This window comes from Lathyrus oleraceus, chromosome 2, assembly GCF_024323335.1.
Source record: "Lathyrus oleraceus cultivar Zhongwan6 chromosome 2, CAAS_Psat_ZW6_1.0, whole genome shotgun sequence".
NCBI classification, from domain to species: Eukaryota; Viridiplantae; Streptophyta; class Magnoliopsida; order Fabales; family Fabaceae; genus Lathyrus; species Lathyrus oleraceus.
The window spans coordinates 161,758,439-161,782,929 of NC_066580.1; the positions used below are offsets into that span (position 1 = coordinate 161,758,439).

The 24,491-nt window shown below is 36.1% G+C and overlaps 1 protein-coding gene across 1 annotated transcript; it reads left to right on the plus strand.

Moving 5' to 3' along the window:
- Window positions 1-19,231: 19,231 nt before the first annotated feature.
- Window positions 19,232-20,440, plus strand: LOC127118676 (AT-hook motif nuclear-localized protein 28). The gene has a single exon (XM_051048926.1). It carries the CDS (start codon window positions 19,407-19,409, stop codon window positions 20,178-20,180), a length of 774 nt encoding a protein of 257 aa, XP_050904883.1. The 5' UTR covers window positions 19,232-19,406; the 3' UTR covers window positions 20,181-20,440.
- The last annotated feature ends 4,051 nt before the right edge of the window (window positions 20,441-24,491 follow it).

Below are 24,491 nucleotides of genomic sequence, written 5' to 3' on the forward strand. Positions count from 1 at the left end.
GTTCGATAATATCAAACGCTGCCATGTTCTCATGTTGCTTTTGCAACTCTGAGTTCATGGTAGCTAGCATGAGGCAAGCAGTTTCATTGGAATCATCGACATGCTTCTTATAAGCATCTCTTTCTGCCTTAGGTGCAAAACTAGGAGGTTCCTCTTCAGGAAAAGGTTTCTCCAAGACATACAACTTTCTATCATGTTTGAGGATAATCCTCTGATTTCGGTGCCAATCCAGAAAATTTATCCCAAACAATTTATCCTTATCAAGGATTGTTCGCAAAATGTTGTTAGAGGTGTTTGTCGTCATGGTAATCTACATGAAAAATAATGAAAATATAAGTATCAATAACATATTTAATTAGGCCTTTAATTAAATATTCTCCCACTATTTTACTCAAAACAAATGACCCTAACCATTTGATTCAGAAAATCCCGTTGGAAGATTTTCTAGTGGGTCGAGATCCACATTTCACTTTGTTTTAAGTCCGCGTAGGCGGATTACACAAAAATAGGTTATTTAGGTAGGAACTCATTCCAATTGTATCTAATACAACTCTCGAATATTTTAGTTGGGTGAATAACTCCTTATTCCAATCCATCACATGGATCATTTCCAACTCTTGCTTCTAAACGTATATAATCTTATTATAATTTGTTTAGTTAAGTTTGACCCATTGTTTTAGCAATTGGATATTACAATTATCCCATCGCACCTTAGTAATATAGAATATGCACCTCGCATAGCCGAAACCTACATTATTCGTTACTAGTCTTGATGAGTGCTAAAACTTGGAAAGCATAAACTTAATATTTAATTTGAGAGAATTTGAAATTATTCTGATCTCACCGGCTTATTTATCATATAAATCGTCTCTCACATGCATCAACATACATACATAATGAAACAGTTATGGCCCCTAGGGCAATTGTTCTCCCAAGCCAATGAGAGAATCTAAGATAACCTAATAACGATCTAAGCTTCTCCAAGCAAGATATTTAAGGTTGTCCTTCTTTGATATTGTATTCTTCTCTTTCTTCATAATATTACATTACATAAAAGAAACTCGTTTTTCATACGAGGGAGTGAGATGAGAAAAGAAGTTACATTTAAGAGATTAAAAGAGAGGCACGACACGCATGTCGTATTTTAAAATCCCAAAATAAAATAAAGGAAAACTAAGGCCATAACCGATCACCACAAGACAATAATAATAAACACATTATTATTATTAATTTAAATTCTGTTAATTAAATAAACCAAATTAAATTTCAGCGACTGATCACACTACACAAAGTTAGCTGGGGGTTCCGCTGCCCGGTCAAGGGGGCAGTGCCCCGACGCAAAATTTTAATGAACAATTCATTTGAAATCGACGTCATTTTTTGCATCAACACTTGATACTTTAAAGCACAACTCTTGGGCAGTCACAACCCTAATCGCATAACTCTTTGACAGCATAACCCTTGTACCGTTTTGAACCTTAATGCACCAATTTCATACCTTCAAACACACCTCGATTGTTAATTCCGTATGATTGATCAACATGTCATTGCTTCACCATACTTTCGTCGGATTTCGAAGCAAATGACCGTTGATCGCTCAAAGGAAAACAACCATTAAGTGTTTGAATGAACAAAAGAGAAACTGTATATCATATATACCATATTTTGCATCAGAATTAATTATATCATATATATAACTTGATCGATCTCAATTGTGTAACCTATGGATGATCGATGTATCACTACTTCACCATATTAACATTGGATTCTGAAGCATAGTCAACATCAATCATCCAAATTATACACACATGATGCCAAATTTAATTACTCATTTATTCTTTAATTCATTTTGTCTTTTAATCATAATAATACAGAAAATAAACAGCTATCAGATGCATGGTTTCGTAAGTGGCTCTGATTCCACTGAAGGAGAATAGCAATCCAAAATGCAGCGGAAATTAATTTTTTTTCTCCTTTAGTGATCCTTACGAATGGGCATGACCGGTGATAGAATCGTTACCTCTTGTGGCGATTGAAACGTTTGATGCAGGTCTAAGGAGCGATCATGAACGTTGAATGATGACAACGCCTCTACTCAGTCCACACGAACGAATTCCTTCAGTCTCAGTGCTAGCTGCTACAAATGAAGACTTTGAGTGTGTGTGTGTGTGTGTGTGTGTGTGTGTGTATGTGTGTGTGTGTGAGAGAGAGAGAGAGAGAGAGAGTGAGAGAGAGAGAGAGAGAGAAAGAGAGAGAGAAACGAAAATCTCAATTGTCCAAATGCTTCAGCACAAGGGTTCTATTTATATAACCACTTGTGTGGGCTGCAAGCTAAAAAGTCCACTTAAGTGTATGTGGGCCATATCTTATGATATTCCAAAATCACTTAAGCACGTGGTACCTTACCATATTTTGTATTCTACTTAAGTACATTGTACCTTACGATGTTCTACAATTCACTTAAGTGCATCGTACCTTACGGTGCTCCTTATTTACTCTCTCTCTCATCAATTCGTCCTTTTGTATGTGACCTTGTAGGTTTTCGCGACATTAGCAATTATATTAAATCACGTATTTAACATAATAAACAGTGAGTGGTATCTAGCAGCATATCACTGCTACCCAAGACACGAAAATGTCATGTGATTTGACAAATCCTTTGTGATAATACTTATGTGTACAATTAACCTTTTCCCCTATGTCTATATTGAACACAAGGCATAGATCTTGTCATCCTTGTCCAGTTCAATATTGGGCCCGTAGAAACTTATCCTGTTACGTAGGATGGGAAAATTCCATCTAGGTCACTCATGTCCCTCAGCATGCTTCATGGAGTACCCATCAACTGTCTTTATGGTCATCTAGTTACGGACAACGTTTGATCAGTAATAAGGCATTCGACTCTATATTTAGAGTCCATAGTGGTTTCAGGTCGAAGGGTGGTATACATCATTATCACCATGAGAATAGCTTATGACATTTTGCATAACATTCTATATAGTATTCTCATAGCGGGTCAATCCAATATAAATATTACTCTTAATATTCATACTTATGTTTAAGACTTGATAACTCTTTATCCATGATCCATGAGATGTGATCATCATTCTATATACATAATAGTCTTAATGCTTTAATGTTATTCCACTTCACAATAAAGCTCGACTACGGATACTTTAAGAATAGTGGCCTTATGTTTAATGGGATCTCATGATTAAGTCACACTTAATACATTAAGTGGACTAGCTATTCTAGGGACTTTATTAAACAAACATAATAAAGAAAAATCATTTTATTATTAATAAATAATTTAATACAAGTACCAAAAGTATTGGCCTTTAGGGCTTACACCAACATCATCAATAATCCCTCTATTGTTAATTTTGTCAAAGAATTATTAGGCAAGACATTCACAGAATATAGAGTATCAACTAGAACCCTGGATAAAATAGTGTCGGCACACTTGATCGAGATGTGCAATGCCTTCTTATGAGCTTTTTTTAGGAGGCAATTCGTCGTCACTGAAATCCAGATAACTGCCTGCTGTTATGTTGGCCACAACCCCTTCAAAATGATTTATTGTTATCTCTTGAGGAACATGGGTTGCACTTAGAAATTTTATCAGGGCATCCCGATGTGCTCCAGAACACAATAATAGAGACATAATGGATATCTTTGATGGCGTATGGTTTAGTTGTTCAACCATCTTGTAGTCACTTTTTATTATGATTCAAATAAATTCTTCAACTTCTTCTGAAGGAGATTTATTCAAAGGAGGATTCTGCCCCTGATCGGCACTAGCAATTTGTTTACCTTCATCCTTGGCTAAGGCTTCAACATTCTCCTTCTTTGGATATGGTGCAGATGCAAACACTCGACCACTTCTAGTCATTCCTCCTATTCCAGCAATATTAACAATTTACTCCTTGATCACAAGAGGCTTATCTTCTTGCTTTTGCCCATGAATGTAGACCGTGGAACCGTAATTCCAAGGAACGACCTTTGTACTCTCGAAGGGGAACGGGGATGGTATAGTGATTACCAAAGGAGTCACTGGATTTGCTGGTACCGGTATCTGAGTTTGTTAGTAGGGGACTTCTAAAGTAGCCACATTTTCATCAGTAAGAAATTGCTCTACCAGAATGGTCCATTGATTCATTAGTTATTGGATACCAAATTTCAGCTTTTCACACATTTGAGGATTTGAAAGACACTGCTCATAGTCAGATTGACAACTGGGGAATACATCATTCTTCAACAATTGTTCTTTAGCCACTGCTAAAGAGGTATTCATTTCATCCACCCTTGACACAAGATTCCGTCCTTCAGATTCTTTTATGACACTCACAGAATGACCAGCATGAGGAGGCATATGTTATTATTCACATTTGGTCCATTAGGCATGAAGGAGATAACTTTGGAATAAATTAAGTCTTATACATTGTATTTAAGAGCCTTTCAATTCTCAAAAGTGTGCCTGGATGCTCCGGAATGGAACTCACATCTAGCGTTTGCATCATAGCCTGGAGGAAGAGGCGTTGAGGGAGGCTTCAAAACTCTCAACTGTACCAATGAGCCTTGGAGCAAGTGAGAGAGTAGTTGACTGTACGACATGGGAATAAGGTCAAACTTCCTCTCGGGCCTTCTTTTCCTCTGTTGGCCTTATTGATAATAGTTTTGTTGCTGCTGAGCATAAAGTTGTTGATATTGCACCGGAGTTTGATATTGTACTAGTTGACCGATAGGGATTGTATAATCTTGTTACTGGTACTAATTTGGAGTTATCTCTTCTACTTGGTAATAAGGTACTCGATAAGTTCCAACCTTCTCTTTTTCTATTGTGGTAGCATTTGCTTCCCATTCCTTCTTCTTTGTAAATCTGGAATAAGGATTTTCCACTCCTTTAGAAGCAGCGGATGCACCTTGAATCTTACCATTCTTTAGAAAATTTTCAATTTGTTCCCCCGCATAGACCAAATTTGAGAAATTGGAAGAAGCACTTCCAACCATACTATCCAAGTAAAGAACCTTGAAGATTACTCATAAACATATCTACAAGCTCTCGCTCAATCAAGGGAGGTTGAACTCTGGAAGTTAACTCTCTCCACCTTTGCACATAGTCTTTGAAGGACTCATCAGTCTTCTGAGTTAGGCTTTGAAGCTAGGTACTATTAGAAGCCATATCAGTGTTATATTGATAGTTCTAAATAAACGCCTCTACCAACTCTCTCCATGTTCTGATGTAAGTGCGCTCAAGTTGTATGTACCATTCAAGAGATGCCCCACTGAGGCTATATTGAAAAAAGTGCATCAGTAACTTCTCATCGTCTGAGTAGGCTGCCATCTTCCTACAGTAGGATCTAATATGAGTTCTAGGACAACTAACTCTCTTATATTTTTCAAAGTTAGGGACCTTGAACTTCACAGGGATCTTAACACTCTGAACTAAATAAATGTCAGCAACATCTAACCCAAAGGAACCAGAACCTTCAATGACCTTTATCTTCTCTTCCAAGACACATAACTTTTTCTCCACCTCAGTAGTTGATGGTCTGAAGGCGTCCCACATCGAATCAGCCTTTGGAATGAAGAAATCATCATAAGGGTAATCTACTTCAAGTTGACTTCCTCTAGTGACATGAATGTTGAATGTGGGACCAACGTTATGATTCATGGGACCTCCCTCGAGAGGTGGATGGGTAACAACTGGTGGATTGGTACCAACTAGTGGATTCACCGGAAGTGTCGCAGGAGGATTCGTAGTAGTAACCCTTATATTAGCATGTCATAACTCTTCTTGGCCTATAGCCATAACTTGAATAGTTTCCATAAGTTGACCCATTTGGGTCCTCATGGTGAGCATGTCTTCTCTCAACACAACTTGGTTTTGCTCTAGTTGATCCATCAGCGGTCTTTGATTGTTACGAGTGTTGTAACAATATCGGGAAGTCAGGTTGACGGTCGAATATTCTGGATAAAAGGTCAAGTGACAGTGAGTTTTCTTAGTTTTGTTTTATGGAATGCAAAATGATGCATGAGTGATTTATTTTTTTATTTTTTATTTTCAGGGAGCCTTACAAACTTATAATGATTAACAAGCATTGAAATGAAAAATAAAGCAACACACGGAAGCAAAAAAAATCAAGCTTTTCTTTATTCACTGAATTGAGTACATGTGTAGGTGTTTAATTGGCTGCATTATATGGTAAAACACTAATGTCTTGACTGATGTCATGACATGTATATGTGACTACATTGTAGTTACTGCAGGACTAGCTAACACAGGATTATTGAATGCTGTGACATTCATACCTGTCAACAGATACTAAGGAACAGAAGTTCTGTTAGAACTTAGTATTCATTTGCAGTTTGGTTATCAAGGAAGAACCAGACCTGGCATAAGGCCTACTGACTGAATGTCAAACTGGATGTTGTGACATTCATCATTGACAGCAGCTACTGAAGAGTAGGCAGAGTGGTGTTCTGCTATACTTCAGCATAAAACTTAGTTTGTTCTTCAAGAGAATAACAGAACTAACTTAAGGCCAAATGTATAAATGTTAAGTTGGACACTCTGACATTTATTAATGTAAGCTGTTACTGTAGTATGGTCATTTTGATCATGTACAGGTCAGCAAAATTGTACAGTCTGTTTTCTGGAAAAACAGACTCAGCATATGGACCTTGATGTCAAGCTGAATGTCGTGACATTCGTGCCTGACAGCATATGCTAAATTGTAGGTTGTTCAGTTTTCTGTTTCAGCTTTTCTTGGGCTATTCTTCAGGAAGTCAACAGCTTAGAGAAAATCCAGGAAACCAACAACCAAGCTACAATTAAGGAACCTAACAAATAGCCTATTTGTTAGCACACTAATATGTGGAAATTAGTTAGAATCCTATGTGGCATTATTTGTGGAGGTCTTGAGATATTTTAGGAACTAAATATGGAGATATTTTAGGAACTAAATATGGAGATATTTTAGGAACTAAATATGGAGATATTTTAGGAACTAAAGGATTGAAGACCTTGTTTGTAGCAGAAAGTTTCTGCTGATGTTGTAACAGCAAAGGAAAGTTTGCTGCGATTTCTGAAGGCCCAAATCCACTTGGGTGATTAGGTTATAAATAGCTGATTGTAATCTGGTCTTTGTAAGCCTCTTAGAATGAATTTTTAGGGGTGTGTGTAAGGTAAACCTCCCAATCTGTGGGAAGGTTACCATGTGTCTCTCAGTGGTAAACCTGAGAGTGTTTGTCACTCAAAGCCTGTAGGCAAGAGTGATTATGTTCTTGAATGAAGCTGTGAAGCAAGTTCAAGGTGTTTGCACATTACATTGTATTTGTAGTGATAGGAATGGAAACTGGAGGTTTCTATCTAGGAGTTCCTAGGTATAGATTGCATTGGGTAGGGATTAAGTGACGAGTTGTAAACGGGGGAGTTTAACTCTGAATTGATACTACTAATAGTGGATCTTCTTCCTGGCTTGGTAGCCCCCAGATGTAGGTCATGTTGGACTGAACTGGGTTAACAATTACTTGTGTTTTTACCTTTTGCATGTTATAATTGTGCCAGTTATAAAATAAGGTAAACCTGTAATGCTGTAACAGATGATGTTCAAATCAACTGTAAGACATCATGCTGATAACTATGGAAGAAAACAACTGAAGTGAGTGCTAGGTTTGACTCCTGTTGAGTCTTTCTTCCTGAAGCACAGAACCAGGGGTTCATACATTCTAGGGTGACATAGAATGAGATGTCGTGACATCTGTGAACCTGTGCATATTAGTACAGTGGTTAATAACTATCTTGCTGTATTAGTTACAATGTTAGATCAGATGTCATGTCGTGGTGGATAACATCTGAATTCTGACTACACCAGAATTTCAATTGGTATCAGAGCAGGCATCCTGTTCTGTCTCTGGATGAGATCCATGGGTGATACTTTCTGGTAGCTGGCAAGGAGTTATGTTAGTACTGAAGCTGGAACCTGGGTAAGGTTCTGTAATTCCCTGAATGGTCCCTTGAAGTAGGTGGATGGACTGTTCATAACAGGAATGGTGTGTACCTGTCTCTGGAGGTTGGCAATTGGCCTGAGTGTGAGACAGCTGTGCCAGTACTTAATCACATTCAAACCTGGTATGGTCTTGGAGGCCAATTTGGTGAAGTGTGTGTTCACAGGTTGAGTGGTATTATGATTTCCGCTGCATAATACCTGGCAGAACTCAAACTCTGATGTAGTTTCCCTCCATGTGGATGAAAGGCTGCTGTGTTCAAGATCTCATCATAATCTACTGAAGATGTCAAAGATACTTGAGTCTCCTCAAGTCCACTCATCATGACGTTCTCACTTCAGGATGGTAAGAGTCACTTAATTACTGATTCTTTTACTCTCTTGAGTAGTGTATATGAAGACCTTGAAGACCTTCAAGAAGGTTTGTTCCAAGGAGGTGGAACCAATGTTCTATGTGATGTTAGAACATGTTGTTCAACAAGTATGCAGCTACTGGTTGAAGAGCAGATGTATTAGGGCTCAAACAAAGGGATAATTCTGTTTGGAACCTACTCCTGACCTGGAAGAGGAGACATCTGTGTGTGCTAAGTTGACAAGGGCAGAGTCAACTGGATGTGAGCTCAAGAAGGTCATCCCTAGAAGTTGAGCTGGTTGAGATGTGACATTGTGCAATCTCCTGCTGTTAAGCATCTTCCTGCAATTTGATCAGGATTGGATAGTTGCTCCCTGAAGTACTATGGTGTGTTGGAAGACAAGTCTCCTGGATGTTAGCAGTCAATAATGGGGTAACCTGATTGTGATATCATTCAAGGGGATTGGAACCATGAATCTTGTTATTCAAACACCACGTTCAGAAGTGGCAGTTCTTACTAGGAGTGAGAATATGAAGATTCAGAGGTTGGTTGAGGTGATATGCTCTGGCAATGCAGATCTACTATTGACTGGTGTTGTGTGTCTCACTAGTACTTATGGTCAGCTGAAGCCTGATTGGTGTGATTGGAGGAGTTAGTTGCCACTGGTAAGGGATGGTGGATGTCATGTTGAGACATTTGTGTACAATGCATGGATATTGGAGTGGAGTTTCCATGATTGTTGATTTGAGGGGGAGTTTTGGTCAACCCTCTCACGTTTGGTCAGCCTAGGGTCAGGTTGGCTGTTGACCTGTGTCACATGGGTTCTGGTTGATGTGTGACACACTTGCAAGGAAGGATTCATCTCTCTCATTCCTAAGGGTGAATCTAATCTGGAAAGAGTCTCAAGACTGTTGAGGTGCTTGCAAGCAGAAGATGTTGACACAAGAAGAGTACCTTCAAAGTATTCTTATGGTGGAAGTATCTGAAAGGATAATTGGGAAAGGATTTAAGATCAATGTCTACTTGTGTCAAGTACAAGTATTTAATTGATTATCCTTGGAGCTCAAGACAACTGATGTTCTTAAAGATGTTGGAACATCTCTTCTTCAAGACCCTGTGCAGAATCACAGGAAGGATAGTACATTGGCTTTGATCTATCTCTTTGGTGGCAGCAAAAGCGTATGATCTCTGAAAAGGTTTCCTGGCAAGAAACATGTTCAGGCCTGGTGTGTACAAGAAGAAGAAGACATCATAGTCTTGATGGTGGTTACTTGGATCAGTTTATTTCTGATCTAGGTAAGGAAGTGCATTGGCTAATGCACACTGTGGAGTCAAGAACTAGTGACAGCAGTCTTGACATCATGGAAACAGCCTTGCTTTAGGAAGAGGAATCCTTGGCATAGCTGAAGGGTTAGTTTCTAACTGGTCCTTCTGAAGACTCATACATCAGAGTGTCTGATGTCTTTGGAGAAGAAGCAGGGATTCATCAAGGTGTGAGCTTGGATGACTTAACTGCAAACCTGCAGGATGGAGGTTGTTTACTCAAACTTGGTTCCACAATCAAGTCTATGAGAACATTGAACTCTTGTTCTGTGAAGGGAGGAAGTTCTTTCAAGTGGCAGAAGAAGGAGCTGAATTCAACAGCTGGATGTCAAAACACAATGTTGTGACATTTGGTTCAACATCAGATTCTTAGTTGGTGAAGTGGCACATCAACTTGAGATAGAAAGGTCTACAGGGTTGTAGATTGAATACTTCAAAAAGCTTGAAGTTCAAGTCTCACTTGGAAGGTCAGAATATCTTTGGGAGAAGTCTGATAAACTTGGGGAGGTCAAAAAGCAGCATTTGACCTTTTCATATGAGGATTCATGAAGGAGGTAATCAACCAGTGGCATTTGGTCTATCTCAGGAGTGAGTTCGAAGAATCAAGATAATCCAAATGGCAGCTGATTATTCTTGAGGAAAGTCTGAGATAAATTACTTTTGAGCAGAAAAGTAGTAAGTTGAAGACTAAAGGAGGTGTTTTCTATTCATCCCTTGGAGCTTGTGGTAGGAGTTCTGAGCTATCTATGGAAGATTATCTCTTGCAATGGGATGAAAATGTATATGTCCCAATGTATGTCTGAGTTCTTCTTGATCAACCCGGTGACTCAGTGATATCTGAAGACTATCAGATGGTGTGCCTTGTCCTGTTATGAAGGATGTCCCAGCTGATGTTAGAACATCTTGTGAAGTGGTCTTCTGTTCTGGTTAGAAGAGAGATTGACACAGAGTGTGAATGTGTTCAGCTAAGAGGGTTGAACAGAGGGTGTGCTCTTGAAGACATGAAGATGCGTCTTATGTTTTCCATTCATCAAGTGGTCTGGAGTCTCTTTGAATCAGGAAGTATGTGAAGGTCCAACTTTGGGATGTTGGATATGCCCATGTGTGATCTCCAAGCTTCAAGAGGAGAATGGGTTGTTCATGACAGGGGGAGTTCTGTCCTTGCACTGCAAGTAATCATCAAGCTTGTGGTCTATGTGTTCTCAGATAACAAGGTTTGAAAACCTGTTAGCTAGTGGGATAAAGTTGGTATGTGTCAAGGCTGAGTGAGCAGAAGAATGTCTGACCGGATGTCATGACAATATGGAAGCATATGCCAGTAGGACATTCTGGCTGGTACAGGTGCTGGAGTTACAACAGCTGTTATTTGATGAATGCACAGATTTAGGGGGAGAAGAAGTACCCTTGTGCATGTGTGTATTACTAGTAGCCATAACTAGTAATTGTTTTTGCTCCTGCTGCTGACTAAACTACTATTATGTGGTTTAAACTGCTGATAGTTTGCCTTGTTAACAAAAAGGACAGAGTATTCACAAGATGTCATATATGATGTGCCTGCTGGAGTTCAAGAAAGTGTTCATGCAGGAGTGGATCAAGATGTCAGACTCAAAGTCTTGGAATCTGATATGGTTGTACCTACTGTAAAGCAAAAGTGGGTGATCACTTGATCGAAGCTGTGAAGCAAGATCAAGTGGATGTTAACTTGGTTGAAACTGTGAAGTAAAACCAAGTCTGGAACTCTGTCATTGTGCTCTGTCTATGGTGTTGGCTTTGGCAACATTTGTGACAAAAAGGGGGAGTAATAACCACCAATACCCCTGACAAACAGAGTGGGTCTCTACAACAGACTCTCATGACAGATCTGAAGATTCCCCCCCTGCAGCTGATGTTGAAGTTTAGGTGCAACTTCGAACATGTGTGTGCTGCTATGCGAAGTTTTTATTTAACTTCCATGTGTGTGAGTGTGCTGCCACTCTGTGTGTATTAGCTAGTAGTATTCCGCTGCCATGAACTCTGTTATGGGGATCAAAGTGTTTTAGCCAAAAATTTGCCAAAGGGGGAGTTTGTAGGTGTTTAATTGGCTGCATTATATGGTAAAACACTAATGTCTTGACTGATGTCATGACATGTATATGTGACTACATTGTAGTTACTGCAGGACTAGCTAACACAGGATTATTGAATGCTGTGACATTCATACCTGTCAACAGATACTAAGGAACAGAAGTTCTGTTAGAACTTAGTATTCATTTGCAGTTTGGTTATCAAGGAAGAACCAGACCTGGCATAAGGCCTACTGACTGAATGTCAAACTGGATGTTGTGACATTCATCATTGACAGCAGCTACTGAAGAGTAGGCAGAGTGGTGTTCTGCTATACTTCAGCATAAAACTTAGTTTGTTCTTCAAGAGAATAACAGAACTAACTTAAGGCCAAATGTATAAATGTTAAGTTGGACACTCTGACATTTATTAATGTAAGCTGTTACTGTAGTATGGTCATTTTGATCATGTACAGGTCAGCAAAATTGTACAGTCTGTTTTCTGGAAAAACAGACTCAGCATATGGACCTTGATGTCAAGCTGAATGTCGTGACATTCGTGCCTGACAGCATATGCTAAATTGTAGGTTGTTCAGTTTTCTGTTTCAGCTTTTCTTGGGCTATTCTTCAGGAAGTCAACAGCTTAGAGAAAATCCAGGAAACCAACAACCAAGCTACAATTAAGGAACCTAACAAATAGCCTATTTGTTAGCACACTAATATGTGGAAATTAGTTAGAATCCTATGTGGCATTATTTGTGGAGGTCTTGAGATATTTTAGGAACTAAATATGGAGATATTTTAGGAACTAAATATGGAGATATTTTAGGAACTAAAGGATTGAAGACCTTGTTTATAGCAGAAAGTTTCTGCTGATGTTGTAACAGCAAAGGAAAGTTTGCTGCGATTTCTGAAGGCCCAAATCCACTTGGGTGATTAGGTTATAAATAGCTGATTGTAATCTGGTCTTTGTAAGCCTCTTAGAATGAATTTTTAGGGGTGTGTGTAAGGTAAACCTCCCAATCTGTGGGAAGGTTACCATGTGTCTCTCAGTGGTAAACCTGAGAGTGTTTGTCACTCAAAGCCTGTAGGCAAGAGTGATTATGTTCTTGAATGAAGCTGTGAAGCAAGTTCAAGGTGTTTGCACATTACATTGTATTTGTAGTGATAGGAATGGAAACTGGAGGTTTCTATCTAGGAGTTCCTAGGTATAGATTGCATTGGGTAGGGATTAAGTGATGAGTTGTAAACGGGGGAGTTTAACTCTGAATTGATACTACTAATAGTGGATCTTCTTCCTGGCTTGGTAGCCCCCAGATGTAGGTCATGTTGGACTGAACTGGGTTAACAATTACTTGTGTTTTTACCTTTTGCATGTTATAATTGTGCCAGTTATAAAATAAGGTAAACCTGTAATGCTGTAACAGATGATGTTCAAATCAACTGTAAGACATCATGCTGATAACTATGGAAGAAAACAACTGAAGTGAGTGCTAGGTTTGACTCCTGTTGAGTCTTTCTTCCTGAAGCACAGAACCAGGGGTTCATACATTCTAGGGTGACATAGAATGAGATGTCGTGACATCTGTGAACCTGTGCATATTAGTACAGTGGTTAATAACTATCTTGCTGTATTAGTTACAATGTTAGATCAGATGTCATGTCGTGGTGGATAACATCTGAATTCTGACTACACCAGAATTTCAACATGGTTTGAGAGCACTGAGTATTACAATTTAAGGAAATACAATATAGTAATTCAAACCAAAACAGGGAAACTATAAAGTGCCGATCAGATGACACGCTTAGTTTTGCGTTCCTTGAGCTCTTTTAGTTCAATCTTGAACCTCTTCATCATTATTCCACAGAGCTGGAGGGAGTGATGCGCTGTAGAAAGATTATTTCTCTTATCCGTGTCTTCTAGAGTGTCATCCAACTTCCAAGGTATTTTCCTGACCAATTCATTGCAGAACCTGACTAAACTGTCAAGTTTCACACGGTACATAACAGTTGCTGGACTCAAGATGTTGATATATTTTGCATAATTATCCATGAATTTGTTCAGGTGTTTCTTCTCATTCATCCAACCCATAAATTATTTTTCCAGGGACTCATACCGCATTTTCCAATGTTGTGCACACTTCTTGGTGATTTCTACTTCCTGATATTTCTCATTCCACTCCTCGGAGGTGATATAAGAAGTTCTCGCAGCTTCTTCTTTGGCACGACACTCTTGTTCAACCTTGGCATCAACATTCCTAAGAGATAACTTGAGTTTTTTTTATCTCAGTCTTAAGTTTTTCCCTGAGCTATTTCTTTTCTTTTGTGGCCAGGTAGAACAAGTAATAGGCTTCCCCGCATTCTTCCTCAGTCTGCTCCAACTGTTTGTGAAGTGAACTCAACCCAATATATGCCCCTGCTAAGCCATCTTAGTATTTTTCTTTGAGATCTTCCTCAATTTTGGCATTTTTTATGCTTTCAACCATTAGCTCTTCATCATCTTTGCTATTCCTTTTAATTCTCATATTTCCCCAGTTATTCATTGAGTTTGGATCGCACTTTTTCATTCTTTAGTTAATCGTGGCCTTCAATTCATCAGCTTCTACTTTGAAAACATGAGTAGGCTCAGGCTCTAGAGGCGGGATTGGAAACTCAATGTTTAAAGGTACCTTGACTTCTTCCACCCTTTTTATCACCCATTGACGATAAGTCTCTTTTGCTATGCAATCTCTTTTACCTAACTCTTTTCCTTTTTTTGTGAATCTGACCCCAAGCTCTTTGAATCTTCTTTAACAAGTCAGGATTCTCTGTTCCCATGCCAAGTAAGATAAAGTCCTTTAATGATTATGTCTTGGGTTCATTTTCCAAAGGATATCCGAGCTATCTTAGGGACAAGGTTGGATTGTAGTTGATACAACCTCGAGGTCCTATAAGAGGGACATTTGGGAATTCCCCACAAATGGTAATAACCTTTTCCATGTTCCAAGTAGGAAGATACCGAACTAAGGCATCATCAGTAAGAGAAGACAACTTTTGAGACCACTTCAAATTCTTCAGGAACTCCACCCAAGGACCCTTCTGAGGTATGTAGGATAAAATCCAAGAGTACAATAATGGAGCACAACATCATAAACTTAACACATGGCAACCATAAATTCACGATTACATGATTATTAGATAATCATATCGTAAGACTTATCACAAGTAAACAAACTCTTCATATTTTCATCGATATATTAAACCTATAATTAACCATAATAAGATAGTATTTCACGTTAGCTACCCAACGCTTCAAGTCGTACCTCAAACGGGGTCATGAAACTCAAGTTATATCATTTTTAGTTCTACTTCAAAATATTCCCATGGCAGCCTGCACTAATTGATTACCAACCCCGAAAAACTCAGAAAACTTAATTTTTAAGTTGGTAATCAATTACCATTATGTGGTAATCGGTTACCACAAAACGCGTGAAGAAAATACTTTATTTCTCCAATCTATATCCCTTCCAAACCCCGTCCAAACATGCTCTAATGTACCCAAACATCTTATATCAATAGTTCAACATTATATATCATTCATATACCATTAACACAACATATATGCACCAGTCATTATAAAAATTCATCAATTTTGTTTTTCCATGGATTCAAGTTTTCATTTATAATACCAAACACACAATAATGGATGTCACAACATTCAAATTCAATTGCATTCGTCATGAATAAATACCAGCAATTTAAGGAGCACGGATTTACACATCAAATATCACAATTATCATTGAATATTCATAATCACATATAAAGCTTAAGAAATATAACAATGGAGGAAAAACCTAAAAGAGAGTGAGGATCTTTCTCTATCCTTCATGCAATAACACCTATAATATAATAGTTTTCCCCTCCTCTACCTGGATTCTACCAATCCCCAAGCTCTAACTATGGTGATTTTCTTCTTTCTTAAGCCATTTTTCTTCTCTTCACACTTTTCCTCTTTTTACCACTTTTACAACTTTTATGTATCGGTGAAATTGGTTCCCTTATCGCTTCATATTTATTCTAAGCTAATTATGTTTTTAACTCCTCGTTCACACTTCTACCCTTCATTTACCTCTATTTCTCACCTCATTATCCCATATCTTTATACTAATTCCAATTTCCTCCAAAATCTCACCATTTTGTTATTTTCTATTTATTTCATTAATATTATACTATTTTAATTAAATAAACTAATTAAAATTCTAAGAACCCCAAAACACCACATAACACATATTATCACTAAATAAATAATTAAAATCATAGTAAATTATTTAAATAATTAAATAAAGAAACAAAATTCAATTAAATAAGTTAATTAAATTCAGGGTGTTACATGAGATGCTTTCATGTTCATCAAGTTTGATGAGAAGGAAAGCGGTCATGTCATGTATGGGGACAAAAAAAGAGGTAAGATTTTAGGTGAGGGTATTATGAGAAATCCCTCTAGAATCACCATTGAAAATGTTCTTTTAGTTAAGGGTCTTAAACACAACCTACTTAGAATTAACCAATTATGCGACAAAGGTTACTCTGTAGCTTTTGATACTCTAAGCTGTTTAATTGAGCATAAGGCAAGTAATGACCTTGTGTTTAAGATTTATAGGATTGATAATTTCTATATGATTGATCTAGATGATGTGTCAATTCATAGAACTAAATGCTTAGTCGCCAAGGGTGAAGAATCTGTTGGGTGAGAATATGGACACAAAGAGGTCTAGAAGGGGAGGGGGTTGAATAAAACTTTTTCCCTTTAGACAATTTCAAAAACATTTTAGGTACCATAAGATAAATCAAATATTTTAAGAAGTGTGAAAGCAAAACACAAAAACATGAGAGATTGGAAGCATCTCAATGAATTAAACCAAGTGAAATAATACATGATGTTGCTAAATACTTGATTGCTTATAATGCCAGTCAATTACAAAACAACTAAAGCCGCTTTAAATAAGACGATTTAAAAACTCTTCACATAGATATTTAGTCAAGCCATAGTTGAATTCATGATAATTCTATAAGATTGATACACCACAAACCTAAGCTTATACATAAAATCTCTACAAGCAAAGTCTAACTTATGTGGCATATAATCAATTCAATCATGCAATATATGGAATAGCAATATTAATGGATGCTAGTAAAATAAATGATTTAAGGGAAGAAGAAAAGATACACAGAGATATATAGTGGTTCGATGTTCGTCCTTGCTTTCCTACTCCATTATTCAATGATGTTAATTAACCACTGAAAAATAATCACCATCTTCCACTATTTTGATAAGTTTGATACAAGCATTTTGGTTACAGCAAACTATCACATGATATTTCCTTCTATTGATTCAGACACTCAAACTACTAACAAAAATAAGATCCATCAATATCTTGATCCAATAACATCGCTATCCAGAATAACCTGCTCCAAGTATTCGTTGGTGGAGATCCCCCTGATCCCACTAATTTCTTGTTTGAGCGATTGCCATTAACTGAGTGTATATTGGACAACTCGTAACTTTGTCTGCGAGCTATCTTTCTCCAACACCACCAAAGAAGAAAAACTTCTAACTCCGCCTTACGAACGGTTAATATTTGATCTCGCCAAAGTGTTTCTTAGAGTATATTGAATTCAAATCAATTTGAGCAGAATCCAAATATAGCTTCATGAAGACAGATGATTCGAATCAACATTTTAATTTGATTCAGATCACATGAGGTTGTGATACGAATCATGTTCTATTTGTGATTCAAATCAATTTTTCCAGAGGCAATTCCCAGTTTTCACAAAGCTTCTGATTTGAATCATGATTAACACGTGATTCGAATCAAGTACCTCAACATCCAAATTTAAAAGCTCTTACTTGTGATTCAAGCAATGCCGGATGAAACGACAAAGTAGAAACTTGTTAGGCTAAAAAACAAACAATATCATGGATCAAAATACTCTTGTTTAATTGAGCAAGGAGGGTTCTTAGTGGTACAACAACATAATATCCAATGAGATTATAATTGAAATGAAATACGAATAACGTATAAGCACACAAATATTAAACAAAAAGAAAATTACAAATATGCAAATAAACTAAAACAACTACATTCAAATTGATAAAAATATCAAAATAACTAAGTGATAACATACGATATTGTGATTGCACTTTCAGATTCTTAGTATGGCATATGAGCTTAAGTCACGTGCATTTCGACTTAATAAATAGAATAACATCCAATAATCGAGTGAACGGTTTTCCTAAAATTAAATTTTCAAAAGAAAAATTATGCGATGTTTGTCAAATGGGAAAACAGATAAGAGTGTCGTTTAAATCGAAAAAAGTTGTTTTGACATCAAAATCTCACGAGCTTCTCCACCTAGACTTGATTGGCCATTCGCGGACAAGAAGTTTAGGAGGCAATTATTACATGTTTGTGATTGTTGATGACTAGTTTATATTTACTTGGACGTTATTTCTAACCCATAAGGATGAAACATTTGAAGCTTTCGTTAATTTTTCTAAGCTTGTCCAAAATGTTTTTAGTTTGAAAATTATCACACTCCGTAGTGATCACAATGGTGAATTTTTTAACCATCATTATCAAAACTTTTGTAACGAAAACGGGATTTTCCACAATTGTAACAAGATAAGGTTTGATATAAGGAGTGTTTTAAAAATTGGATCAATCATACATCTTTGAGAATACTGGATCATTGATGTATTAGTTGACTCATTGGTTCCCGGATCTAAATCAGATTAAACCGGACGATTCAGTTGAATAAACTGAATTCTATAACAAAATAATATAGTTATTAAATCGATCGAAGCGGGTGACTCGGTCTCTAAAAAAATCACAACACCTATAAAGTTTTAAATTTTTAAAATATCATAATTTTACAAATTCATTCATTAAATTCAAATTCTAAACATAATCATCACACACAATAAAATACAAATTTAAATAAATTTTGAATTAAATCTAATTATAATATAAACTAAATAATAAAATAATTAAATGCATCTAATAAATTTAATTCAAAAGAAAAAAATTATTTCAATTAAGTTTTAATAATATCTAATTATATTTCAATTTTATATTTAAAAAATTATCAAAAATAGTGTTATTTTGTTTACAAAAGATTATCATTTAACCCATAATCGTTGATTCACTAATATTTACCCGAGATCAATTCTCACAAATTCAATAAGTTATCAAATTCATCAATCAAATCATATGAGTGATCTTTAAAATTTCTAATTCAATTTATTCGATGGATGAATTTAATTTGATTTTTAAAACTCTAAATATAAGGCAGTAACCACGAAAATAAATAATCTATATAAAATCAAAGTAACCCAATAGTAATAATTCCAATGACTTCCAATTTTCCCTCTATACATCCCATCATCTGTCATATCTGTCAGCAAAGGACCCCACACTGCTCCAACCAGCCAGCCAGCGGCGCCATTTAGTCTTTACTTGGATTCCAAGTTCACCCACCTCCCTCTTTTTTTCTTCCTATCTAATCTAATCTTTCAAATATCTCTCCCTAATAAAAACCTCTCTTATTCTTATTTTCTCTTTAGAATAGAATCCTCTTCTATTCACATATCTCATACTCACAAATAACTAAAAAAAACACATAGCAAAGGAGAGAAAAAGATGTTCTCAAACTTTCAACAACAGCAACACCACAACCTTTTTCAATCCCCTCGTGAATGCCAAACCTCAGAAGACGATGAAAGCCGAGGCAGCGGTGGCCCCGGCACATTAACAGCCCACAAACCTTTCTCCGCAATAAGCGGAAGCAGCGACGGTGCTACTATTGAGATTGGCCGTAGGCCCAGAGGCCGTCCACCGGGGTCCAAGAACAAGCCCAAATCCCCTCTCATAATTACTCACGACCCCGAGCCCGCGATGAGCCCACACATTCTTGAAATCCCAGGAGGCAGCGATATCGTTGAAGCAATAGCCCGGTTCAGTAACAGAAGAAAAACCGGACTATGCATATTAACCGGTTCAGGTGCAGTCGCTAATGTTACACTCCGTCAACCTTCTGCTCCTCCAGGAACCACCGTTATTTTTCACGGCCGTTTCAATATTCTCTCTATATCCGCCACGTTCTTCGTCCCATCAGAATCCTCACCGTCGGTGCATAAAGAATTCTCGATCTCCCTCGCCGGACCTCAGGGTCAGATTATCGGAGGGTTTGTTGTTGGAAGGTTGCTAGCTGCCGGTACGGTGTTTGTGATTGCTGCTTCGTTTAATAACCCTACTTATCATAGGCTACCTTTGGAAGAGGATGTTCAGAATAACTCAGTTTCCGGCGGTTGTGATGAGAAGTCGCCGCTTATGTCCGGTGGTGAGTCGTGTATGTATAGCTGTCAACTTCCATCGGATGTGATTTGGGCTCCAACGCCAAGAGTGCATTTCTGAGTTCCGATGAATAATGATTTTTTGTTGTTATTTGAGTTTGTATTATGTGTGGTATTTGGTTTTAGTTGTAATGGTTTTGTAGAAATTAGATGCTAATTACTACTATGATGTAGAGTTTATTTTCTATTTTTATTTTAGTTTTTGATTTTGTATTTGGATTTTTGTTTTTGTTGTGTTGCACTTAATTGAGAAGAAAGCAAAGTCAGATATGTTTTTCTTTCTCAAGAACAAGATAATTCAGCTTATGCCTAATTTTTAAAGTTTTTTTTGGTTAGTTCTTAAGAAATATTTTGGGGCACATTAAATATACTAATATGTGTATTACTTAATTGACCATTTAAATCAGTTTAGTAATGAAGAATGTGTTAAAGTTAAATGAATGTATTGTAGTTTGTTTAATAATCAGGTATGGCAAATAGAGAGATTATAAGCATATTATTTGGTAACATACCGCCACCTTATTCTAAGAGCTTTTTCACCTTGATTTAGAGTACTTTAAAGGCTTTTTCACCTTGATTTAAAAAGCTGACATGTGTAGATTTGTCCTGCCTTGATTGTCAACCGGTATGTAGAGTGGACAGGAGGAATTGATTTGGAATGAATGGTTGATTTTAGAAAATTACAGCATAAAAATCACATTTGTAGTTTTAATCAATTAATCACATTTGTAGTTTTAATCGATTATACTTTAATGAATCAAATATTTCAAAAGTATTTTAAAATTAATTTTACATCTTTAAAATTGATTTTAGTCTTCCGAAAGTTAAATCAATTTAATGTAAATGTATGTCTCACAGAAGAAATTTCAAATAAATTTAATGTAATTTTACTTATTTTTAAAAACAATTTTTTAATATTTACTATTTTTATAAAAAAATTCAAATAAAAATTAATTTAAATTATTATTTTAAATATTTCATCATTTTATTTTATTTTTTTGGATTTTCAAATTTAAAAATTCACTTAATTATTTTAAATATTTTTTCGAAAAAAAATATTTTTGAGATGAACTTTTAAAAATGATTATAAGTTTTTTTTTACTATATTTTGATTTTAATAATATACTTGTGTTATAAACTTTTAAAATTAATTTTTTAATTTATAATAAATAAATCAAATTTTTCCTAACGTTTTAAAAAATATATTTAAAAAAGTCATTTTTAATATATTTTTTAAAATAAAGCAAATTTGATTGGTTTTTCTTTTATTTGTGACACTAAAGATTGAAATTTTTTCAATATTTCTCAAAATCACTTAAATAAATTTATCAAAATATATAAAAAAAAATTGTTCTGAAAATCCATATACTATTTATGTTTGACTCTTTTAATTTTTATCATTTAAAATAATTGATATTTTAAAAACAATATATAGACTCATGCTTATTAATATTTTACTTTTTTTAAAACTATGCATATTTTTTTAAGAACATTTTAATATGATGATTAATTTTATCGATTAGTATCTCTATTAAATGCTCATAAAAGTGAGTTCGAGAGTCATATCTAAGTCTTGTAATTAAACTAAATGAAGCTTGCTAAATTTGGATATCTAGGTAGATTGCTTTAGTCTTTTTGAGACTAGGGTTTCCAAATTAAAGTCCATAGTGAATTTTTGGTTGATTCTTCAAAAATGGAATAACTTCGGTTTGAAGGGATTGGGAGTGGAGAATATCTGTACACTGGTGTTTTGCTTTGCAGTGTAGCAGAGACCTGATGAGATACTGGTATTATTGGATTGGAAGAAGATAATGCTGAGGTGACTAACAACATGCTATACTTGTCTGGTTAGTTGATTGATGATAATGTGACTAAGCTTTCTTGATTTGGAAAAAGTGGACCACGTGTCTAGGGTTGGTTCTATTCTATTACATCATCTTTGATGCGTTGCTTCTATCCACTTACCATCTTGTAATATGTGTTACGTTTCCCTATCTCTTCTCTTCTCTAGTAGTACTTTCTTTTGTCTCTTTTATATTACAATAATGCTGAGACTCAGATTCTGGATATATAAACTCTCTCAACAAACTATATATGGACGAAAAAATATACAACTATCTCTAAACACATAAATACCCAAATTTCTAATACATCAAAAAGAATACATTTAATTGTTGTATTGAAAATTCAAATTAACTATCTCTATTTATATTAATATTTTAATTTTATTTTCTTTCTACTATCCGATATAAGACTTGGATAAATATACTATTGACCCAACAAAGTAAAGGAGTTCAAATTCATATGTATTGATTGAGTTAGATGAATATAAACTATTGATTTAAGATTCAATCATTAGCATCAACATTTATTTATATAGTTATGTATTAATATAAACAAGATGTTACAATAATTTTTTTTTAAATAAATAATTATTAACATTATAAATTCTTAAAAGAAAGTTGATTATCGACTCTGGCCTTATTTTGTGTCTCTTTTGTGGTGTTTTCGTCAATATGACATGCCATTTGTTTGTCTCTTGTGATTTGAAAAACAGAATTTGATATAAGATTTGCAATTAGATTGTAATTGTATCTCTGTGTGTCTAATATGATCACACATGGTGTATATTTATATGCAAATAGGGAATATACAATAGGAAATAATATCAATTACAATTATGACTAATTGAATATCAATCAATACTAATTGATTGATAACATATTCTTAACACTCCCCCTCAAGCCGGATCGTATATATTGTATGATCCGAGCTTGTTACAAATATAATTCACTCGAGAACCCTTGAGAGACTTGGTAAACATATCAGCCAATTGATCTTCAGATTTGACAAATTCCGTGGTTATTTCTCCCGACAGTACCTTGTTTCTTACATAGTGACAATCTATTTCTATGTGCTTGGTCCGTTCATGGAAAACCGGATTGGACGCAATGTGGAGTGCCACTTGATTGTCGCATATGAGTTTTGTGTTCTGAAGGTCACCGAACCTAAGTTCTGAGAGCAAATTCTTAAGCCAAGCAAGTTCTTTTGAGGCTGCTGCCATAGCCCGATATTCAGCTTCAGCACTAGATAATGCAACTGTGTTTTGTTTCTTGCTTCTCCATGAGATCATATTTCCTCCAATAAGAACACAATATCCAGAAGTGGATCTCCTATCCAACAGTGATCCTGCCCAATCTGCATCTGAGTAACAAGTGATTTTAGCATCACCCTTATCTTCATATAATAGGCCTTTTCCTGGTGCATTCTTTATATATCTGAGAATCCGAATAACGACATTCCAATGAGTATCACAAGGAGCATTAAGAATTGACTCACAATACTCACTACAAAAGTAATATCCGGTCTGGTGACGGTAAGATAATTGAGTCTACCCACTAGACGTCGATATCTTCCCGGGTCTTTCAACAACTCCCCCTGACCCGAAAGAAGCTTGACATTGGGATCCATAGGAGTATCAATCGGACGACAGTCAAGCATATCAGTTTCAGTTAGGATGTCTAATGCATACTTACGTTGGTTAATTGCAATGCCTGATGAGGACTGTGCAACCTCAATACCTAAGAAGTATCTGAGTGGACCCAAATCTTTTGTCTGAAAGTTTTTGAAAAGATGAGTTTTGAGTCGCTGAATACCGTCTGTATCGTCTCCAGTGATAACAATGTCATCAACATAAACCACAAGAAAGATGTGTTGTCCGTTGAAAGAGTGAAGGAAGAAAACAGAATGATCTGCTTCACATCTAGTCATACCAAACTGTATCAAGGCAGAGCTGAAGCGACCAAACCAAGCACGTGGAGATTGTTTTAGCCCATAAAGAGATCGATTGAGCCGACAAACAAATCTTGAATTACCAGGAATAGTAAAACCTGGAGGTTGATCCATATACACTTCCTCCTCCAATTCTCCGTGTAAGAATGCATTTTTAATATCCAACTGATGAAGCGACCAATGATTAATAGCAGCCAATGCAAGGAAGAGACGGACTGAACTAATCTTGGCCACTGGAGAAAAGGTGTCACCATAATCAAGACCAAATATTTGTGTGTATCCCTTGGCTACCAAACGAGCTTTAAAACGATCAATCTGACCATCTGGTCCAATTTTCACTGTATAAACCCATCGACAGCCCACTATAGTTTTGTCTGGAGGTAAAGGAACAATGTCCCAAGTGTTATTTGAATGCAATGCAGTCATTTCTTCCACCATCGCCTGACGCCAATTGGGATCAGTCATAGCTTCACCTGTAGACTTAGGAATAGACACAGAATCCAAAGCAGACACAAAAGAAACATAGGAAGTAGATAGACGGTCATAATTTAAAGCACATACATATTTAGGATTTGGATTA

What these genes read in the sequence shown, in the direction of transcription:
- LOC127118676 (XM_051048926.1), top strand. Translation starts at nt 19,407, where the DNA reads ATGTTCTCAAACTTTCAACAACAGCAACACCACAACCTTTTTCAATCC.